This window comes from Urtica dioica, chromosome 3, assembly GCF_054948205.1.
Source record: "Urtica dioica subsp. dioica isolate 48M chromosome 3, U.dioica_male_clone48M_v1_H2, whole genome shotgun sequence".
Classification (NCBI taxonomy): domain Eukaryota; kingdom Viridiplantae; phylum Streptophyta; class Magnoliopsida; order Rosales; family Urticaceae; genus Urtica; species Urtica dioica.
In genome coordinates, this window is record NC_142758.1 from 46872472 (window position 1) to 46896343 (window position 23872).

General features: G+C 35.3%; 1 protein-coding gene and 3 pseudogenes across 3 annotated transcripts; 3 read left to right on the forward strand and 1 right to left on the reverse strand.

The window, feature by feature from the left end:
* Positions 1–5882: 5882 nt before the first annotated feature.
* On the forward strand, positions 5883–9664 carry LOC149403209 (cytochrome P450 71B34 pseudogene; annotated as a pseudogene). The gene is made up of 2 exons (XR_016296124.1): positions 5883–6692; positions 9029–9664. The product of XR_016296124.1 is annotated as a cytochrome P450 71B34 pseudogene (transcript).
* A 645-nt stretch (positions 9665–10309) lies between these two features.
* Positions 10310–13825, reverse strand: LOC149403210 (cytochrome P450 71B2-like). The gene is made up of 2 exons (XM_089609724.1): positions 12772–13825; positions 10310–11144 (listed from the first exon to the last, which is right to left on the reverse strand). Exons 1-2 carry the CDS (start codon positions 13672–13674, stop codon positions 10497–10499), a joined length of 1551 nt encoding a protein of 516 aa, XP_089465850.1. The 5' UTR covers positions 13675–13825; the 3' UTR covers positions 10310–10496.
* Positions 13826–15647: 1822 nt separating this feature from the next.
* LOC149403211 (cytochrome P450 71B22 pseudogene) lies at positions 15648–18725 on the forward strand (annotated as a pseudogene). Its single transcript, XR_016296011.1, has 3 exons — positions 15648–15731; positions 15848–15943; positions 17990–18725. The product of XR_016296011.1 is annotated as a cytochrome P450 71B22 pseudogene (transcript).
* A 1890-nt stretch (positions 18726–20615) lies between these two features.
* LOC149403212 (cytochrome P450 71B34-like) overlaps positions 20616–23872 on the forward strand; it is a 75814-nt pseudogene continuing 72557 nt past the window's right edge.

Genomic DNA, 23872 nt, shown 5'->3' on the forward strand with positions numbered 1-23872 from the left:
GTCCAGGGAGCGGCGCCGTGGCGAATGGAGGCGGTGGAGATGAAGGTTCAGGCTGTTGGGTGGTGAGACGAAAGTTCATGCTGATGGGTAGTCATCGATTATTATTTTTGTTGCTGAAAACTTATTTATCAATATAGATTTATGATTTGATGATTATACCAGTAAATTATAACTTTTTAATTTTAATATACAAAGAGATGAAGTTTTTAAGTTTTTTTTTCTAATTTTTCTGTAGAACAAATGTTATCAGACTCCATTGATGGGGTTTCTTAAACTTACGATCTGGTTTGGTAGGGATAAGGTTAGTTAGGTAAATTTGCTGATTGATTCCCGCTTTTTAAAATTATATAGCAAACAAAAGAAAAGAATACTCATTTTCATTCTATAACCATTCTTATTCCCATTCAATTTTATCTAAGTAACCAAACATGCCCTTAAGGGTATATTCGTAACTTCTGGAATAATGGTAAACTTAACTGACGTCTGCTCGAAATAGTACACGGAAGGCCTAATTCTATTATAACAGATGATATTAAGGACTAAAAACTGAGTTTTTATAGTACAAGTACTGTATTCTCAGCACCAGGCAAAAGTAACATTTATTCTAGTATTATAGAAAAACGGAGTAAAAGTACAAACAAATTTTAAAACTTGGCCACAAATTAAAAAAACGAAGAAAGTTTTTAGAATTTTTTTTCAAACCAGAGTTTAAAATTCCGCGGATACCGCACGAAGTTCCACATTTCGCAGGCCCACGATAAAATTTTAAATATATTTCGCAAATGTCTTTCCGCTAATATCACAAAAAATTTTGCAAATTTCGCAAAATATTTCACAAATACTGCAAATATTTTATAAAATTTCATAGATACCGCAACTTTTTTTTCCGCAAATTTTGCAGATATCGCATATTTTATTTATATTTATGAATTTATTGCATAATATATCGTGGAAAGCTTTAAACACTTACCACGATATACCAAAAAGATAAGCGATAATCTAGTAAAATTGAATTCGCGATACAATAGCGGTAAAAGGTATGCTAATCTTTGGATAAAAGATAAAATATATGATCCTTTGTCTTATTATATATTTTCTTTGGGTCATTTAAATGAGTTAATATTAGATAAGCTGATTTTACCTGCTCTTAATATATATATTTTTGGATCAACATCAATATCTCCCAAGTAGTTCGATTCATGATCGGATCTTATGACCGCATGTGGACCAAAAGGGTGGTATATTAAGTATGATCGATGTAATCTATCGTATCTTCTCGTTAAAATTTTCGTCCTCTGTCACCATGAAAAAGAAGGAATAGAATGGTATCTTCGACTACTTATTTCCTTTATATTGAAATAGTGCTATATATAGGCATTGAAGAGTACATGCAAAAAAAAAAAAGTAATTACATTCATAATTTTAGGAAAATGTTGATGTAGATTTCTAGATCGTTCAATAATCACAAATAATAATATGTTTAGATTTGATTTTTATTTTATAAATGTCTCAAAAGACGTCATATAAAAAACAATATAGAAATGAGAAGCTATAATAAGAAGAAGTTGAGAATAAACTTCATTGATCGCGAAATTGAATTACAAGAGGGCGAAGTGCCGAAGTCTAGTAGGCGACTCGACACTGAGGGTTGAAGTCGTCTCGGATCCGGTCTTCGCGGCATGGTCTTCTCTTTGACAGATAGAGATTGGGAATGTGTTTGGATTTGCAGAGAGAAAACCTTCTCTGAATGAATTCTCATTAATTGTTTAACTAACTTGATTTACAAGCATATATACCATTTACATTAGCCAATCATATTCTAACCGTCTAACTAACTAGTGATCCACTTGATCAGCTGACGTGGCTACTTATCTCTAACACCCCCTCTCAAGTGAAACGGGGATTCTTCCACGTGTAACTTGCTCTTCAGCTTGAGGAATCGATTTACAGATAGACCCTTGGTCAAAAGGTCAGCTGTTTGATCAAGAGTTGGTACATATCTGATTTCTAGTTTCTTGCCGAGTACCAGATCTCTCACAAAGTGCAAATCAATTTCTACATGCTTGGTTCTTGCATGGAAGACTGGATTGGCTGCCATCGCTGCAGCTCCAAGGTTGTCACACCATATCACAGGGGTTTGACTCTGTGGCACTCTGAGCTCACCAAGCAGTGACTGGATCCACAACAGCTCAGCCGAGACATGTGCCAATGCTCTGTATTCAGCTTCTGTACTTGAACGAGCAACTATACCTTGTTTTCTTGAGCTCCAAGAAACCAAACATCCAGCCAGGAATACACAATAGGCGCTTGTTGACCTTCTATTGTCTGGACAACTTGCCCAATCTGCATCAGCAAAGCTCACAAGATTCATCTGTCTCGTTGGCCTAAAAGTGATTCCATGAGTGATTGTGCCTTTAAGGTATCGTAGCACTCTTTTGCATGCTAGCCAGTGAGTCTCAGTTGGACATTGCAGAAACTGACTCAATTTATTGACTATGTAGGCAATATCTGGTCTGGTGATTGTAACATACTGTAGCGCTCCTACAGCACTTCTGTACTGGAATGGATCTTTCATTGGCTCCCCCTTTTCCTTGGACAAAGTGATGCTTGGAGCAGCTGGACTTGAGTAGGGTTTAGCCCCACACAGGTTCAGTTTCTTGAGCATATCGCCAATGTACTTGGCCTGGGAGAGGTACATTGCTGACTTGTCTCTGAAGACCTCCACACCAAGAAAGTAATGCAACGAGCCAAGACGCTTGAGAGCAAATTGTGAGTTGAGATCAGTGGTGAGCTTCTCCATGGCTAACTCGTCATTGCCTGTAAGAAGTATGTCATCCACGTAGACCAACAGTAGAAGATAGACTGAGCCTTTTTCATATATAAACAGTGAAGAGTCAGCCTTGGATCCAACAAAACCCCAAGACATAAGAGCCACAGACAGTCTCTCAAACCAAGCTCGTGGTGCCTGTTTTAAACCATACAGAGCTTTCCTCAACTTGCAGACATGATGTGGATGTTGAGAGTCAGTGAAGCCCACAGGTTGGTGCATAAACACATCTTCAGTCAGTATACCATTGAGAAAGGCATTATTGACGTCAAGCTGCTTGATATCCCAACCTTTGTGCATGGCAAGAGTGAGCACAATCTTGAATGTACAAGGCTTGATGACTGGACTGAAGGTCTCTGAAAAATCTACACCAGGTGTTTGAGAGAAGCCCTGTGCCACTAACTGAGCTTTGTGTCTTTGTAGTGACCCATCAGGGTTGTACTTGAGTTTAAAAACCCATTTATTTTCAACTAGATTCTGTGACTTGTCAGCGGGAACAAGATCCCATGTTTGATTTGATGCTAAGGCTTGTAACTCTGCTCTCATTGCAGCCAGCCATTGTTGATCAGCAAGTGCCTTTGCCACTGTGTCTGGCTCAGTTGGTCCCAAATCAATAGACATTGGATGTTTAGTGACATTGAAGAGTTTTGGTTTGTGGACACCTAACTTTGATCTGGTAGTCATAGGGTGAGTGTTTGTGACTACTGAAGGTATTTGTGGTTGATAGGTGTTTTGTGGTTCATTAGTGTTCTGTGTTTCATTGGTGTTTTGTGGTTCATTGGGATTTGGTCGTGAGAAGGGTAGTACTCCGGTTAGTTTGTGGTTGCTGTGGCAGTTTGTAAGTGTATCCAGTGGTTCATTTGCTGGTTCAGGGTCAAAGACAGTATTTTGGTCTGTTTGGTCAGCAGTGGTGTTAGTGTTTTGATCTGAAGGGTCATGGAGTGGGTCCTGGGTTTCAGCTTGTGGACTACATAAAGGGGAGTGTGAGACCTGCACAGCTGATGTACCTGCATCAAGATAACCACCAGAACAAGGACTATACACCAATGATCCACCATGCTACTGATTTACTGAAGAACATTGACTGACCGATTCTTTTAGCCAGGTAGGCGTGGTCGAGATGGAATCCTCAGAAGAGCTGAAAAGTGCGATTGAGCTTGAGTCGACTTGTCGAGATCGAACTAGGCCCAGAATTGATCCCGTAATATGAATGTAAAGGGGAAGCTTAGTCCCATTGTTTTGGGGTTATTATCTTTTATTTGTCTATTCTTTAATTTTTTCCTTCTTTTTTTATATACGTCCCTTTTTTCTTCTAAGTGTAAACTCAACTAGCTAGAATTGGGCGATGGTAAGTATAGAAGTTGCAACTTATACTAATTATATTACTACAGTATTTTAAAAACTATTTACATCTAACAATAATTATAACATAACTTAATATAGCGAGATTCTCACAAAGTATACGTACTTTTTGAAATATTAGCCACTCTTTGTTCAAATTACGTCAGATACATAGATATAAATCTCTTTTATGTAACAACTATTGGAGGCCGGAGGGACAGAAAACAAATAGGTCACTATCATTTATGACACTGGTACCATACGTATTAGACAAATAATACTCGTACGTTAGAGGCATTATAATAGTTGAATAGAATTATATCTTCTTTAAGACCAAGTGGATGCTATAGAATATATACCATGGGCCATTAAATATGCACAACAAATTGACAAACTTAATTTAAAATTCTAATCAAATTATCATTCTAACCCCTTTTTTTTAGGGCAGTGTAGCAAAATAGCCAAAATGAAACTATGAAATTTGTTTTTAGCCTATGTTTCACAATTTTTAGGGAAATAACCAACAAGTTTACGTGTCAATAATTAAGGTCTAATTTGCCCTTATTTATTAACACATTCGTAATTTTCCATCTCCTACTTTTTTTTACATAAAAACTTCAAAAAACCATATCTATTTCATATGAACTCGAAATTGAGTGTTTCTAAATCCTACGGATTCGTGACGCTGAGATCTTCAAAAATAGATCCATTGTGTTTGATGAAAAATTATGTTTAATACCATAGATATAGAAAAATCACGTTACTACCTTAAATATGGAAATAATTGGAAATTTTTGAAATTATCAAAAAAATAAATGAAAACGTAACTATGATGCATTAAACATAATTTTTCATCAAACACAATGGGTCTATTTTTGAAGATCTCGACGCCACGAATTTGTAGGATCTGAAATCACTCAATTTCGAGTTCGTATGAGAAATATACGAATTTTTGAAGTTTTGATGCAAAAAAAAATATTTGAAAAAAAATAAGAGAGAGAAAGTGACGAATTTGTTTATAAATAAGGGCAAATCAGACCTTAATTATTACCACATAAGTCATTTGGTTATATCCCTAAAAATTGTCAAACATAAGCTAGTTCCAAAATCACATGTTCAAAGTGGTCTAGTTACTTACAAATCTCTTTTTTTTATTGGCCACGGTAGTACAAGTGTCTGTTGGAGATACAGTGATGCCAAGACCAAAGTCATCAAGTGCTAGGCCCAAAGCCCATTGAGTGAGCCCGCTGCTGAGTCAGCAGAGTCAACAGAAACTGCACACACGAGCTTAGAAATTATTTTCTGAATTATTATTATTGTATTATTGCTTTCAATAAATAAAATGTTAAAGCCTTACACTTTTGACGTGTGTCTGCTACTCAAATATTTTCCATAAAATGAACAATCAAATTTGAACAAAATTCCATTTAATATAAGAAGGAAACTTCCACAAAATGACTGTCATCAGTGACTAGATATCTTTTATTTTATTCTGTAATCCTTTACTCCAAGTACAGAATTCCATTTAATATAAGAAGAAAACTTCCACAAAATGACTGTCATCAGTGACTTGAGATATCTTTGATTTTATTCTGTAATCCTTTACTCCAAGTACAGAATAAGCAGATAAATGTGGGCAATTTTCTTACTTTCCCTGCTTACAACCCTTCTTTTCTTCATCATACAAACGAAATTCCAAAGAAAGGATAATGAGATGAAGCCTATGCGAGACCCTCCAGGTCCACCGAGGATCCCAATAATAGGCAATTTCCACCAACTTGGCTCACTGCCTCACCAATCTTTCTGGCGGCTTTCGAAGAAGTACGGGCCAATTATGCTCATCCGGCTCGGAAAACTTCCTCTAATCGTAATATCCTCCTCCGAGGCTGCGAGGGAAGTTTTAGTGACCCACGACGCTAAATGTTGCAGCAGACCTTACTTGAGTGCCGGAGCGAAACTCTCTTACAATGGTCTAGACATAGCTTTGTCGCCTTACGGGGAACACTGGAGACAAGTCCGCAAATTTTGCATTCTCAATCTCTTCACAGCGAAAATAGTCAAATCTTTCCGGTCAGTGAGAGAGGACGAGGTTAGGTCTCTGATGGACTCGTTGTACCAATCGTCATTGTCTTCGAGTCTTGTTGACATCGGAGAAAGGATGATGGGTTTGACTGCAAGTATAACTTTCAGGATCGCCTTTGGGAAGTGCTTCGGAAGCCAAAACAAGGAAGGCTTTCGAGAAACTCTTAATCTTGCACTCTCCACCGCAGGAAGCTTTGCGGCCTCTGACATTCTCGGCTCAGCGGGGTGGATTATAGACAGGCTCACGGGATTTCACGCGAGGCTTGAGAAAAGTTTCTGCAAATTGGACAGTTTTTTTTAGCACGTTATCGGCGAACACCTCAATCGGACGGCGATGGAGGAGGAAGAAGATCTGGTCGATTTGCTTCTGAATATGGAGAGAGAGAAATCTGAGTCTGGTCAAGCGTTGTTCACTAGAGAAAATATAAAGGCAATCCTAATGGTAGGCCACTCAAACTCTTTCTCTTGAAATTTTACAAGATTAATATTTTTTGTCTTAATTTGTTTTCCTTGGTTCAAAAACTTGATAACATATTAGAATCAGAGATTGAGAAGTTGACGGCTTAAAATTAACAAGTTTGTCTATTTTTTATTTAAAGGAAGTTGAAACAGCAAAAAGAGGTGGGAAGTGATAATATTGATTATTGAGGGGTTCCATCTATTTACGATGCACAAATAGTTATTCTTTAGAAAAATAATTTTCATCCGTGCTTAAGAATAGCAATACAATCAAAACTCTTTCTTTGAAGCCCAAGGGAGGTATGCGCTTGAACCTGACCAAAACTCCTTCATTGGAGGCCGGACCGGGCCTACGAAATAGAACTAGGCTTAACTCTAGACCAAACCCTTGATCATCGAGATCGAGGACCGGGCTCGGGCCTAATAAAGCACAAACCTGACCCTTTTACAAAAATAATAAATTAATATTTCTTAAACAGTTATATTTTTAAATCTTTAATTCAAGCGTGAAAACACATTGTGTATATAAAAACATAAATTTTAAAAAAGTCATTTCAATTTAAAAAAATTGTGTCCGAGCCGGATCTGGGTTGGGCTTTTTTGAACGCCTGATAGCCTGAAACCCACGGTAGGCTTTTCCACAGGCTTGGTTGGACCCGGAATTTTTATGGAGTGACGGGCCAACCCAAAACATAAATAAAGGGTGAGTGGACCACCCAATTGATAGTTATAAATACAAGTATATTTTTTAAAAAAAATCTCTTCGAACTTCCTAATTAATATAAGCGATTATTCCTAAACTATGACCTCTTCAATCTTTTAGGACCAAAATCTAATAAGTCAAAATCAATAAAAAAAATATGACTTCTATATATGTGTAAGTACAAAAAAAAAACCCTTAATGAAATATCTTTCTATTTTTTTGTATTTAATTTTGTTATTTATTTAATGGTCACAAAATCAAAGTTAGATATCATTTTTCGTTTGGTATGTGAAGTAAAAAAAATGGAAAAGTTGAAAATCTGAAGAAAAAAAAAGTGTAAAAAATTTGGAAATTCGTTTGAAGATTTATTGACGTTTTATCAATAAATTGACATCGTTATCAATAGATTCTGGAAAACTCTTTGAAGATTTATTGACATCGTTATCAATAAATTTTATGCATGTCAATAAATATTCAACAGAAAAAATTCTTTGAAGATTTATTGACATCCAGAAAATTTATTGACATCGATGTCAATAAATCTTCAAAGAATTTTCCAGAATCGTTTGGAGATTTATTGACATTGATGTCAATAAAAAGACAAAATTGTCAATAAATCTTCAAAGAAATTTCCAGATTCTTAAAACCAATTTTTTTTAAAATTTTTTTTTTAGATTGATCAAATTACTAGGTATATAAGAGACTTTGGAGGGGGTGGAATCGTGAAACACGTTGATATGGAAATAAATCACTCTCTCTTTTTCTCTTCGCCCCACATTAATTCCTCCTCCTCTTCTTCTTCTTTTTCTTCTTCTTCTTCTTCTTCTTCTTCTTCTTCTTCTTCTTCTTCTTCTTCTTCTTCTTCTTCTTCTTCTTCTCCACCCAAAATGATAAAGAAACACCAAAACCCAAACCCAAATCCATATTCAAACCCTAAAGTTGAAGCCATAACAAATAAATCTAAATTATCACCGGTAAATGGAGAGAAGCTCGAAACGGGATTGATTTCGGATGTGTAGTTTTTTCATTTTCGTTTGGTTTGCTTGAATATTTTTTTTTCCCCAGATTTTTCAGGTTTTCCAAAAAAAAAAAAAAATCGTAATGTTGACAATGTCAATAAATCCGGTAGATTATTGACGATCATGTAAATAAACTAGACAAACAAAATATAAAAGAAAAAATGATATTTTATTGATGGTAGTTTTGTACCAACAAATATAAAAAAGTCATATTTTTGGATTAATTTTGACTTATTGGATTTTTGTCCAAAAGTATTGAGGAGGTCATAGTTTAGGAATAATCCTTTGATATAAATCTAGCAAATACAAAAGCGGTTTAGAATTTGAAATTCTCTTAGTAGAAAATAGTATTTTTCAAGTTGAAAATAATCATTTTTTTGTACATATTTTAATCTGAAAAAATTGTTTATTGTTTTGGGAACTCTATAACTTTGTTTATTGTTTATAATTTCGTTTATAAGAAAATTAATCTCAAATTGAAAAAACACTATTTTTTAAAAGATTTAAAATAGCTACTATTTAAAAACACTATTTCTATAAATTTTCTGTAATTATTTGACCGATTGAAATTGTTTAACTACTTGTCTTATTAATTAGGATATATTATTAGCTGGAGTAGAAACGGGTGCCGTTTTCTTGACTTGGGCAATGGCAGAGCTTGCTAGGAACCCAAAAGTGATGAAGAAAGCAAAAACTGAAGTTAGAAGCTACATGGCTTCTAAAGGAACACTAGCAGTGAGTGAAAGCGATATTCACCAACTTCAATATCTCAAGATGGTACTTAATGAGACTCTAAGGCTACACCCTCCTGTCCCAATTCTGAGGGAAACGATGTCGCAATTCAAGCTCCTCGACTATGAAATTCTCCCGAAATCACTAATTCAAATAAATGTTTGGGCGATGGGACGAGACTCTAAATATTGGGAAAATCCAGAAGAATTCTTTCCTGAGAGGTTTGCGAAAAATTCCGTCGACTACAAAGGGAACCCCTTTGAGTTCTTGCCATTTGGATATGGCCGTAGAAGCTGTCCCGGGACTCTCATGGGAATGGCTACGGTTGAGCTTGCGCTGGCAAATCTCTTGTCCTGCTTCGATTGGAAGTTGCCTAACGGTATGAAGGAACATGATATCGACATGGAAGAGAAAATTGGGCTTTCATTGTATAAGAAATTTGCGCTTAAACTTATTCCTGCTAGCTACCAACTACCGTTGGATCTAGATCCCGACACTTAGCCCATATAGTATATTTTTACTTTTTTCCATTACCAATGTAATAGTGTTGTGGATGTTTATGTTTGGTTTATGGTTTGTGCGTGGCTTCCATTACCACAATGTACTACTGATGTGGATGATTATGTTTGGACTACGGTTGTTTATGTGGCTTTTATATATGGGCAGAGAGTAGCATTATTGCCTGGAGGAAATTTAAGTTTGGCAAAAATAGTCAACGTTTTATATATTTTACATCTAATAATTAACCCACATGAACTTAAAAAGTGTGGCAAATGTATACCCTCAAATAATACCAAGCTGTTAATTAAAAAAATTGACAAAAAAAATTGTAAATTTAAGTAACGGTATTAAAGTTTAGTTTTTGTAATCGCTTAGCAAAAAAATTTCCAAACCACCATGCTAGTTCTATTTTAAGTTTTGTTCTTATTCATGATCTTTGAACACCGAGTATAAATAACCTCAAGCCACTGATGTTATCCTACGAACACTATCCTTGTCTAGCAGTATATTCTCAATTTTAATCATTTCAATCACAACTTGCTCCTCAAAGCCCTTACTTCCCTTATTATATTCCAATTTATAATTTTTGTTCTATATTTTTTAATCATATTATGTACTACATATACCTTAAGAAGACTTGTTAACTATGTTAGATTTTAGCATTTGTTCTGGTATTAAGAAAAAGTACCACATTACTTTCATATTATGAAATAAACATTTTCCCTTGCATATAAATAAAAGGGCGGCATGAAAATCGCCATATATAACAAACGTACAAATATATAAAAGTGAGATATAAAGTGACGAGTCAGTTCTCATTGCTAAACAGGGGCTAATTAAGTCCAAGAATCTTGATATTTAGCCCATTCTTGATAGCTGATTGGAACAAGTTCAAGAGCAAACTTCTTATGACTGCAAGGTCAGGTCCCTCTTCCATGTTGATATCAGTTTCCTTCATTTTGTCGGGCAACTTCCAATCGAAACAACACAAGAGATTCGCAAGTGCAAGCTCCACGGTAGATATTCCCATGTGAATCCCAGGGCAGCTTCTACGGCCGGAGCCAAATGGCAGGAAATCAAAATGTAAACCTTTGTAGTCGATTGAGCTATCTGCAAATCTCTCTGGAAAGAACTCTTCTGGATTATCCCAATAATTAGGGTCTCGTCCTATCGCCAAAACATTGATTTGAATCATTGTTTTTGGGGAAATTTTGTGGCCACGAAGATTGAATTCGGATATTGTTTCTCTTGGGAGAAGAAGTGGGAGCGGAGGGTGCATTCTAACAGTCTCTTTCACAACCATCTTAAGATACTGAAGTTGGTGAATATTGTTTTCACTAATGGCTAGTTTTTCTTTGAAATCACCGAACCTTCTTGCTTCGTCTATTGCTTTCTTCATCACTCTTGGGTTTCGAGCGAGCTCCGTCATTGCCAGAGTTAATGCAATGGCACCAGTGTCTACTCCAGCCAAGAATATGTCCTAGTTAATAAAAAAACTTGTTAATTAAATTACAAAAATCGCACAGACTAATGCCTACGCAGCCAACGTTTTGACGCAACGAAATACTGATTATGTGGCTTTATTATAACAAATTACGTGATTATCCTTTGTTTGAAAATCGGTAGAAAATGCCTACGTAGCCAACGTTTTGACGCAACGAAATACTAAATCTTTAATACACGTTATACACATTTATTCTTTACTATTCTCTTTCCTAATTTGTAGTCTAATAGTTGCTCTAAACCGTGGAATTGAGTGCCATCGACTATATTTTAATTCACACGTTTGATATGATTTAATATATAAATCCCCTTAATTAGGGATTAGTTATAGTTTTTTTTATTTTGAACGTAGCAAAGTTCAAAATGCAATTGATCATCATTTGTTATTTCTGAATTTATAATGTATTCTTTTAGTTATCAGGTTTATATTTATTCGTTAAGTAATTCGAATTTTTGAACTACTGTTTTACGCGTTTTCTCTTGATGTTGGTTAATTTTGGTTTATTTTGTTCATTATCATGTTAGCGAATGATTTATTTTGGTTTATTAGCTTTTAGAAATATATCGAAAAAGATTTTTATCATGTTTTATTTTAGTTTATTTTGTTCATTATCATGTCAGATTTTTCAATTGATTCTAATCAATACTCTATTTATTTCTTTTATTATATTTCACAATGAATATTCTTTTAAAAGTTTTGAATTTTAATCGCAAGCGTGAACTATACAATATTTAACTAATTTAGTTTGAGTTTTAATTAACAAATCTTAGAACGTTAGCTAGTGGTTGATTTATTTGATTTTGCTACATAAGGATAATACCGATATTTTCTATACGTTTATTTTTGTAAATGATTAGATTATAAAATAAACCAAACGTTGGCTACTTCTTTAATTCTAAGTTTGAGATCGGCTACGTAGCTAGATTGCCCATTAAATTATTTTAATTTGTCAAATCATTCCATTTCTTATGTTTAGCTAGAAATCCATATAATACCCCAAAAAATTAAAATTTTAAAAAATATTTTTGGTCGTAATAATATTAACAAAAATTGTGGTTTGGAAAATATGAAGGAAAAGCTTAGATGTCAATGCTATTTTCTAGTTGGTGCTGTGATGAGTAAATATACTTTGAAGAAAGAAATTACGAATAAAGCTTAAAATGTTTCAAAATAAAATAAAATATACTTGTATATATTTCCTCCCCCAAATTATCTCTCAAATTTTCCGCAATGCAAAGAAAATGATGGATTTATTTTCCTTCCATTGGACCAAAGCATTAATGTAAGATCGGATACATTTATGAACAAACTGTGCCCTTTCTCTCCTTATCGTGTCAAATTACTAAAATGACCCATACCCCTTCCGATTTTATATAAGTTCTGTAGTGATTTTAATTAATATTATTCAAGTGATAAAATTATAAAATTTGTCTACCTTAATTTAATTTATTTATTATATACTACGCTAAAATACATTTTTTTATTTAAAATAAACTCTCCTTCCTAATTTTATTTCTAGTCCCGGCCCTGAATAAATAAATAAAAAGACTAGAAATACAACTACATCTATATATATAAGTCTAGTTCAGAGTTTTGAGTGTACCATTATGAGTGCCTTCGTTGTCTCTCTCGTGAAAATAACCTCTTGACCAAACTCAGATTGCTCTTCCTCCATTTTCAGCAGCAAATCGACCAGATCTTGTTGATCTTCTGGCATCGTCCGGCCGAGATGTTCGTCGATCACCCGTTCGAAGAAACCGTCCAACTCGCAAAAACTCCTATCGAGCCTCGCATGAAAACCCGACAGCCTGTCTATGATCCAAGTGCAGCGAAAGAAATCAGAGGCCGCAAAGCTTCCCAACGCCTTCACGGCTCGGTGAACGATCTCCTGAAAGCTGTCGTTGTCTAGACCGCTCTCGGAGAAGAGCTTCCCGAACGCGATCCTGAAAGTAACGCTCGCCGTCAAAGCCATCATCTTTTCGCTTATATCAACCGGTCTCGAACACAGCGAGGACTGGTGGACCGAAAAGATCAGAGACTTAACTTCTTCTTCTCTCACGGACCGAAAAGATCTGACTGTTTTCGCGGTGAAGAGCTTCAAGACGCACACTTTTCTCACTTCCCTCCAGCTTTCCCCGTAAGGCGAGAAGCTAATGTCTCTGTTGTTGTAGCTGAGCTTTGCCGAGCCCACGAGGGAAGGTCTGCTACAGCACTCGGCGTCGTGAGTCTTCAAGACTTCCATGGCGGCCTCGGCGGATGAAATTACGATAAGGGGCACTTTCCCGAGCTGGAGGAACATTACCGGGCCGTATTTTTGAGAGAGACTCCGTAGAGATCTGTGAGGGAGTGAGCCGAGTTGGTGAAGATTGCCTATGATCGGAATCCTCGGCGGACCGGGAAGCTCTCTCATAGGTTTGATCTCATCATTCTTTTTTGTTGCAACCTTATTCTGTACTAGAAAGATTAGGAGTATTGGAAGCAGGGAAAGTAGAAAAATCACGCACATTCTAGCTTTGCTTTTTTTTTTTTCCCTTGTTGGAACTTGGAAGCAGATCTTATTATCTGCTACGAATAATGATTTGTGTGTTTTAGTCGTATATACGACAAGATAGAAGCTTTTGGTAAATAGGAGATAGATGGGAATTCTACAACTACTTGTAGTATAAAAGAAAAGTATCTTTGTGGTATAAAAAAGATAAAATTAATTTATACTAAGCGTAATATTCACCGGAATAAACAATATAAGTAATAGATAAATCATTTTATTTTTTTTTCGTAAGAAGGAATTGATTTATGTTCTGAAGTCAGGCATGTTATAAAAAGACACGTACGAATAGTACGATCGTTGAAGGCCCAAACAGCAGTGGAACTATTCAATAAATAAGAGAAGATTAATTGCCAAATTAATTACGAGCATATCTTTTTTGGATTTTATTCAATTATGTGCTTGAAAGTTGAAACAAGCTGCTCGCATTTAATAACACTAACAATTCAAAGCACCTAATAAATTATTCGGACTGAAATATCCTAAACAGTTTAGATGTAAAAAAAATGAGAACCAACTATATAAAAATAAACTTAACAACAATTTTAAACTGATACGGTTTTAACTAATCAAATTTAACGGAGAAGCTCCGCAAATAGTTTATTTGGAGACTCTAATTTTTATATTGAAAAATACGTTGTTTATTTTTACATGATTTTGTCTTTATTTCAAATAAATGATTTTATAAAAATATTTAAGTGAAGACCCGAACTAAAAATATCCTCCTCTAGAGCCTACACATTTCGTTTTAACAATTTTAAATTTCTCAAAAAGAACTAAAAATGACAAACACCATTTCTCTTCTTATAATTTTAAATGAGTATATGACACCGAGAGATTTTATGTTTATAATATATCTTTTTATTTTATTTTGTATTTACTTTTGTTATTGATAATTTTTTTGCTTGATCTATGAAGTTAAATATTTATATATATTGGAAAATTTGAGAAATCTTGAAAAAAAAAAAGTAGTTTGAAAAATTTGGAAATTCGTTTTAAGATTAATGATTACACGACAAAAATCAAGATGCGAGATCCCAAGTTTTCAAAAACGATCAGTAATTACATGTGCGAGATATGAAATACCTTAGGAATTACATTTGAAGACAATTACCGATTGGAACTGAGATGGATGAAAGAGATTGTCCAAGTCGATTCTAACCCTGGAGTGTTTCAAGAGCACATGATCATTCCAAGAGAGCTTCCAGAAGAAAGAGCAGTTTGAGCGATGAAGATCAAGGTTTTATGTCTATGGAGCTGTGGAAAAAAAGCTTTCAACGATGCCCACCAAAGGCTTTGTCCTTCGCGTGCTAGCGGCCATGAATGTGGCTGTCTACCAGTTTCGGCGCGCCTCGTATATATTTATCTTCACCTTTTACCCTATTTTTCTCGCTGAAATCATGTCCCTCGATAGTAATATAAAGATATGAGCAAAAACAGCTCACCGATTTGGAAAACCCTTGACGGGTAAAAATCGCGGGCGAAGGAGAGAAATTCACTACTTCGTAAGTTTGGTGGTAAATTCTTAAACCGAGAAACCTTAGTAAAATTGTAGACAGTCATTTCGAGCTCGAACGATCTGAGCTCAGAGCTAATCTCATCTCCGTGCTCAGAGCTCAACTCACTACCTTTGGAATTAGTATTATTGTATTTATTATTCCGAAGCTCCTATGTGTTTTTTACTATGCATTCTCTTACATTTATAACTCCAGATCTCATGTAACTAGTATAAATAAGTGTAGTACGGAATCATCAAAATATACAACTAGAAAAATTCTCTCATTCGATACTCTCTATAATCGTTTCTCCCTAAATTTCTATATTTATACAATGTGCTTGAAAAGAAGTTCGGGTCAAAGTCGATTCACCGATATCTAACACATCATCGTGTGTTGATGAGTTCTGTGTGTTTATCTTTCTTGATTTTTAAGGTCATGGAGCAGCTAGTGAGTAGACCAGACGTAGCAATGTTCAATGCCGTTCTTCGTGAAAACGGAGAAGAAATGCCGACCAATCTGGTGTCTGACCCGATAAGCGATTCCAAGGCTTTCCGTTTTTAGTTTCCATTTTTCATTTATTTATCATGGATACTTAAAGATCAAAATCAACTAAAAATTCGATTGACTCCTTGAAGGTTTGTCCCATGTTGAGTGCAACATTGATCAAGATGGTTCTTTACAATTTTGTCCCTGACGAGTTTTGCCCCCAATCCCATCCCATTCCAGATGAAGTTTTCGAGGCTTAAGAGGCTGTGGTAAGTGATTCAATTTTCGGCTTTGCATAACTGTACTTTTTATTTAAAAACCATAATGATCTTGCTTTAATTATCTGACTTTTTATTTTATTTTTTTGTTCTTTCGTCATTTTAATAATATAAATTAGTAATAATCCTTTTGAAAATTTATTTATTGGTTTAGTCAGTCACTCTTAATTATTTTACTTTTGTAAAGAAAAAGCAATATTATGTTTTTGGTAGTTGCACGTGATATTAACAAAATTCTAAAAACTTCTTCGTTTTTTTTAATTTGTGGCCAACTTTTAAAATTTGTTTGTACTTTTTACTCCGTTTTTCTATAATACTATTAAATTTGATTGCTCGCTCCTTTCGAGGCTTGACGAGGACCGTTATAAGCTTTATTATTATTTTAATTTTTAAAAATAAATAAGCCTTATGAACGGAGCGAATGTCATGGTAGCCTTATTACACAAGCAATCCATTTAATTCTAGCGTGTTTACAAAACGAAATTAAATGGTACGTACATAGAACGTAAATCTGATTAATGCGCTAATAAAGGAATTGTTTCAAAGTCCATAACTTAAATAATATTAATTAAAAATCAATTCAGAAAATATATTAAATCGGAAGGGGTATGGGTCATTTTAGTAATTTGACACGAGGAAGAGCAAGGCCCCATGGGATCAAATAGGACAGTTTGTTCCTAAATGTATCCAATCTTACATTAATGCCACGATTGGTCCAATGGAAGGAAAATAAATCCATCATTTTCTTTGCATTGCGGAAAATTTGAGAGATAATTTGGGGGAGGAAATATATACAAGTATATTTTATTTTATTTTGAAACATTTTAAGCTTTTATTCGTAATTTCTTTCTTCAAAGTATATTTACTCATCACAGCACCAACTAGAAAATAGCATGACATCTAAGCTTTTACTTCATATTTTCCAAACCATAATATTTGTTAATATTATTATGACCAAAAATAGTTTTTAAAATATTAATTTTTTGGGGTATTATATGGATTTCTAACTAAACATAAGAAATGGAATGATTTGACAAATTCAAATAATTTCATGACCAATCTAGCTACGTAGCCAATCTCAAACTTAGAATTAAAGAAGTAGCCAACGTTTGGTTTATTTTATAATCTAACCATTTACAAAAATAAACGTATAGAAAATATCGGTATTATCCTTATGTAGCAAAATCAAATAAATCAACCACTAGCTAACGTTCTAAGATTTGTTAATTAAAACTCATACTAAATTAGTTAAATATTGTATAGTTCACGCTTGCGATTAAAATTCAAAACTTTTAAAAGAAAATTCATTATGAAATATAATAAAAGAAATAAATAGAGTATTGATTAGAATCAATTGAAAAATCTGACATGATAATGAACAAAATAAACTAAAATAAAACATGATAAAAATCTTTTTCGATATATTTCTAAAAGCTAATAAACAAAAATAAATCATTCGCTAACATGATAATGAACAAATAAACCAAAATTAACCAACATCAAGAGAAAATGCGTAAAACAATAGTTCAAAAATTCGAATTACTTAACGAATAAATATAAACCTGATAACTAAAAGAATAAATTATAAATTTAGAAATAAAAAATAATGATCAATTGCATTTTGAACTTTGCTACGTTCAAAATAAAAAAAAAAACTATAACTAATCCCTAATTAAGGGGATTTATATATTAAATCATATCAAACGTGTAAATTAAAATAGATAGTCAATGGCACTCAATTCCACGGTTTAGAGCAACTATTAGTCTACAAATTAGGAAAGAGAATAGTAAAGAATAAATGTGTATAACGTGTATTAAAGATTGAGTATTTCGTTGCGTCAAAACGTTGGCTACGTAGGCATTTTCTACAGATTTTCAAACAAAGGATAATCACGTAATTTGTTATAATAAAGCCACATAATCGGTATTTCGTTGCGTCAAAACGTTGGCTGCGTAGGCATTAGTCTATGCGATTTTTGTAATTTAATTAACAAGTTTTTTTTTATTAACTAGGACATATTCTTGGTTGGAGTAGACACTGGTGCCATTGCATTAACTTGGGCAATGACGGAGCTCGCTCGAAACCCAAGAGTGATGAAGAAAGCAATAGACGAAGCAAGAAGGTTCGGTGATTTCAAAGAAAAACTAGCCATTAGTGAAAACAATATTCACCAACTCCAATATCTTAAGATGGTTGTGAAAGAGACCGTTAGAATGCACCCTCCGATCCCACTTCTTCTCCCAAGAGAAACAATATCTGAATTCAATCTTTGTGGCCACAAAGTGTCCTCGAAAACAATGATTCAAATCAATGCTTCGGCGATAGGACGAGACCCTAATTATTGGGATAATTCAGAAGAGTTCTTTCCAGAGAGATTTGCATATAGCTCCATCGACTACAAAGGTTTACACTTTGAGCTCCTACCATTTGGCTCCGGCCGTAGAAGCTGCCCTGGGATTCACATGGGAATATCTACCGTGGAGCTTGCACTTGCGAATCTCTTGTGTTGCTTTGATTGGAAGTTGCCCGACGGAACGGAGGAAACTGATATCAACATGGAAGAAGGGTCTGGCCTTGCAGTACATAAGAAGTTTGCTCTTGAACTTGTTCCAATCAGCTATCAAGAATGGGCTAAATATCAAGATTCTACGACTTAATTAGCCCTGTTGAGCAATGAGAACTGACTCGTCACTTTATATATCTCACTTTTATATATTTGTACGTTTGTAAATATATGGCGATTTTCGTGCCGCCCTTTATTTATATATAAGGGGAAATGTTTATTTCATAATATGAAAGTAATGTAGTACTTTTTCTTAATACCAGAACAAGTGCTAAAATCTAACATATTTAATAAGTCTTCTCAAGGTATATGTAGTACATGCAAGGGCGGAGGCAGCTTAGACCCAAAGTAAAAATAATGTTCCTTGAATTTTTAAAAATTATAATTTTACCCCTAAATTTTTTACATTAATATTTTATATTTTTAACCTAAAATTATATAATTTTTTATTTTATTTTTGTCCCTATTGAATATTTTTTTCTTACACGCCTAGGTGAACGATGTATTTGGTGATAGCTCTTCCGAGTTACATCTTTTTCCTCGGGTCCACCATCTTGTCAACTCTTGGTTGCCTCGCACTGAGAGACTTATATAACGAGGGAACCGCATATGGATGTTTTGCACCTGAGCTTCCCCCGGGACCCGATTGCAACCGTGCTTCCCGTTTTGTTCGAGCCGCTTTTTGTTGTGATCTCATCATCGTTGCTCGCAATTGGGCTTCGTATTTAGGATCCTCTTTATCATCGTCATTGTGAAAAGATTTGTTGAGGGTCTTGCGAATCGTTTCGTCCAATGTATGTTTCTGCTTCTTCTTTTCAACATTACCAAGGATTAAGGCTTGCATCTCCTCCATCACCTCAGGAAAGACTTTATCACACATTCTTACGTTCTTCTGAGCGTCCAAATGTGTCAGGTGATTTTTCACTCTAGTGATCCCCATCCTCCCATTATATGACCACATAAATAACAAGTGTTAGCACTTGCCTTTCCCAGAATGGCTATACAATACTTCCTTGCTGGGTCGGGGGCACTATTCTTCAAGTCTAATAACACTTAAAGTCATAAACACAAAGTGACAACACATATCTCATATACCACATAAACACATAAGCACATATTCTTAATTTCATAAACACACATATGCACACATTCATAATTTAATCTCATATAATTAAACCATAATTTCTCATGAACATAACATTTAAATAACATTAGTTGAACTCAATTTGGGATTTAACAAAAATCAAAATCAAAATTCGGATTTAAATAACATTAGCTCATCTTCATATTCAAAACAAATAAATTTAGTTAAACATGACAAATCTATAATTTCAACAAAACACATTCAAAAACCTAATTTCGGATTTAAAATATAAATATTTCGAAACAAAAATCAATTTAGTGTTAATAAACATGAGAATAACTAAGAATATTACCTTAACTTAAAAAAGTCCATATGAATTTGAACAAAAAACATCAGATTTAATCAAAATCCAAAAAAATTCGGAATCTGAGAACTTACCCGTGCTTCTCGTCGGGAAGAAGGAAATTTTCAACATCTGGCTGTCGGGAAGTGTTCGAACTCCGCGGGAAGAGGCGGTTTTGCGTGAAGATTCTGAAGCTTGGCGACGAGAAAATACACCCTAGTTTCGGCATAAATGGTAATCCCACACATACCTCAGTTGAGAGGTCTTGTGTTCAAGCTTCTGCTGCCTCTTTACTGGTGGAGGATTTATCATCTTTCAGCTTAATTAATGCCCATATACTAAATTTTGTAATCTTGACCAATAGTGTTACCTGCGCTTGCACTGTTAATATATCATGTAATCTTGACTGATAGTCCAACTTCTAAATAAATAAATAAAATGTTAAAGCCTTACACTTTTGACGTGTGTGTGTTACTCAAATATTTTCCATAAAATGAACAATCAAATTTGAACTAAATTCCATTCAACCAAATTTATTCCAGCACTCCATCAATTGAATATAAGAAGGAAACTTCAACAAAATGACTGTCATCAATGACTTGAGACAACTTTTATTTTATTCTGTAATCCTTTACTCCAAGTACAGAATAAGCAGATAAATGTGGGCAGTTCTCTTACTTTCCCTGCTTATAACCCTTCTTTTCTTCATTATACAAACGAAATTCCAAAGAAAGGATGATGAGATGAAGCCTATGCGAGACCCTCCAGGTCCACCGAGGATCCCGATAATAGGCAATTTCCACCAACTTGGCTCACTGCCTCACCAATCTTTATGGCGGCTTTCGAAGAAGTACGGACCAATTATGCTCATCCGGCTCGGAAAACTTCCTCTAATCGTAATATCGTCCTCCGAGGTTGCGAGGGAAGTTTTAATGACCCATGATGCTAAATGTTGCAGCAGACCTTACTTGAGTGCCAGAGCGAAACTCTCTTACAATGGTCTAGACATAGCTTTGTCGCCTTACGGGGAACACTGGAGACAAGTCCGCAAATTTTGCATTCTCAATCTCTTCACAGCGAAAATAGTCAAATCTTTCCGGTCAGTGAGAGAGGACGAGGTTAGGTCTCTGATGGACTCGTTGTACCAATCGTCACTGTCTTCGAGTCTTGTTGACATCGGAGAAAGGATGATGGGTTTGACTGCAAGTATAACTTTCAGGATCGCCTTTGGGAAGTGCTTCGGAAGCCAAAACAAGGAAGGCTTTCGAGAAACTCTTAATCTTGCACTCTCCACCGCAGGAAGCTTTGCGGCCTCTGACATTCTCGGCTCAGCGGGGTGGATTATAGACAGGCTCACGAGATTTCACGCGAGGCTTGAGAAAAGTTTCTGCAAATTGGACGGTTTTTTTTAGCACGTTATCGGCGAACACCTCAATCGGACGGTGGTGGAGGAGGAAGAAGATCTGGTCGATTTGCTTCTGAATATGGAGAGAGAGAAATCTTAGTCTGGTCAAGCGTTGTTCACTAGAGAAAATATAAAGGCGATCCTAATGGTAGGCCACTCAAACTCTTCTCTTAAAATTTTACAAAATTAATTTTTTTTTGTCTTAATTTGTTTTCCTTATTCAAAACTTGATAACATATTAGAATCAGAGATTGAGAATTTGATGGCTTAAAATTAATTTTTTTTTTTGTCTTAATTTGTTTTCCTTACTCAAAACTTGATAACATATTAGAATCAGAGATTGAGAAGTTGATGGCTTAAAAGTATATATTAATAAGTTTGTCTATTTTGTTAAAGAAAGTTGAAACAGCAAAAAGAGGAGGGAAGTGATAATATTGATTATTGAGGGGTTCCATCTATTTAAGATGCACAAATAGTTATTCTTTAGAATAATCATTTTCATCCGTGCTTAAGAATAGCAATACAATCAAAATTCTTTCTTTGAAGCCCAAGGGAGGTCTGCGCTTGAACCCGACCAAAACTCCTTCATTGGAGGCCAGACCAGGCCTACAAAATAGAACTAAGCTTAACTCTAGACCAAACCCTTGATCATCGGGATCGAGGACCGGGCTCGGGCCTAAAAAAGCACAAACCTGACCCTTTTACAAAAATAATAAATTAACATTTCTAGAACATTGTTTATAACTTTGTTTATTGTTTATTGTTTATAATTTCGTTTATAAGAAAATTAATCTTAAATTGAAGAAACAATATTTTTTAAAAGATTTAAAATAGCCACTATTTAATAAAAAAAACATTACACTATTTAAAAACACTATTTCTATAAATTTTCTATAATTATTTGACCGATTGAAATTGTTTAACAACTTGTCTTATTAATTAGGATATATTATTAGCCGGAGTAGAAACTGGTGCCGTTTTCTTGACTTGGGCAATGGCAGAGCTCGCTAGGAACCCAAAAGTGATGAAGAAAGCAAAAACTGAAGTTAGAAGCTACATGGCTTCTAAAGGAACACTAGCAGTGATGTTACGTTTTCGACCCTGTTAAACACACAAGCCTTCGAGACTGAAGTGCCTTGTGATGCAAGAAACAGATCAATACAAACACAATGTACAAGAACGTAAAAGATAAAGTAGGAGCACACCCTACGTCCAGCCTTGGGGTAGTTCCACTATCAACGATGATGAACAATACAAACCGGAATACAAACTGAAACCTCCAAAACTGATCTCAACCCAGTTATCTCTCACTCGATGTTTTCTCTCAGTCTTTTCTCTCAGATGTATACTCAGATAGTTTGTGAATGTGTTCTATGTACAAAGATCACAACAAGCCCGTATTTAAAGACCCCTGCTACGCTGACGTGTTCTTCAAACAAACTCTCGCTCTAACGGTCTTCAGAATTCGAGCTACTTGAGTCACGCAAGCACCAACCCAGCTCGCAGTTCGCAGCTCGACTTAGCTCGCAGCTCGCAGTTCACTCCGCTTAGCTCGAAGCTCGCTCAGCCCAGCTCGACTTAGCTCGCAGCTCGCAGTTCACTCCGCTTAGCTCAAAGCTCGCTCAGCCCAGCTCGACTTCTCAGCTCGACTCCTTAGCTCGCCCAGCTCGCCAGATGAGGATCTCTTGATGATTTCAAACACCTCCACTTGTATGCTACTTAATACAACAATTCTCCACCTGATTGAACATCATCTCTTATCATTTAGTGGAAAAAACCCCGTCTTGATCTACTTCTCAAAACCACATCTTCCAATGTTGACCAGCCTCAAGCAATGACTGAATTTGTTGCTTGGTAATGGCTTTGTCATCATGTCAGCTGGGTTTTCTTCAGTAGATACCTTCTCGATCTTCACTTCTACCTTGCTCACAATGTCTCTGACAAAATGCAGCTTCACATCAATGTGTTTTGACCGCTCATGAAACACCTAATGTTTAGCCAAGTGAATAGCACTTTGACTGTTACTGTGAATGATCACTTGATGCTGCTTGAAACCTAGTTCTGATAAGATTCCCTTCATCCATAAGGCTTCCTTTACAGCTTCAGTGATTTCCATGTATTCAGCTTCAGTAGTGGATAGAGCCACAACTGACTGAAGAGTTGATTTCCATCTTACAGCTCCACCACACACTGTGAACACATATCCAGTTAATGACTTCCTTGTGTCAATGCTTCCTGCATAATCAGAGTCAACAAATCCTTCCACCTGCACTTTGTTAGTATCACAATAACCATACATAACTCCATGTTTAAGAGTACCCTTCAGGTATCTCAGAACCCATTTGACAGCATTCCAGTGTTCCTTGCCCGGATTAGACATAAACCTGCTCACAAGACTAATAGCATATGCAAGATCAGGTCTAGAACATATCATGGCAAACATGAGACTACCTACTGCACTTGCATATGGAATCCTGGCCATGTCCAAGATTTCTTCTTG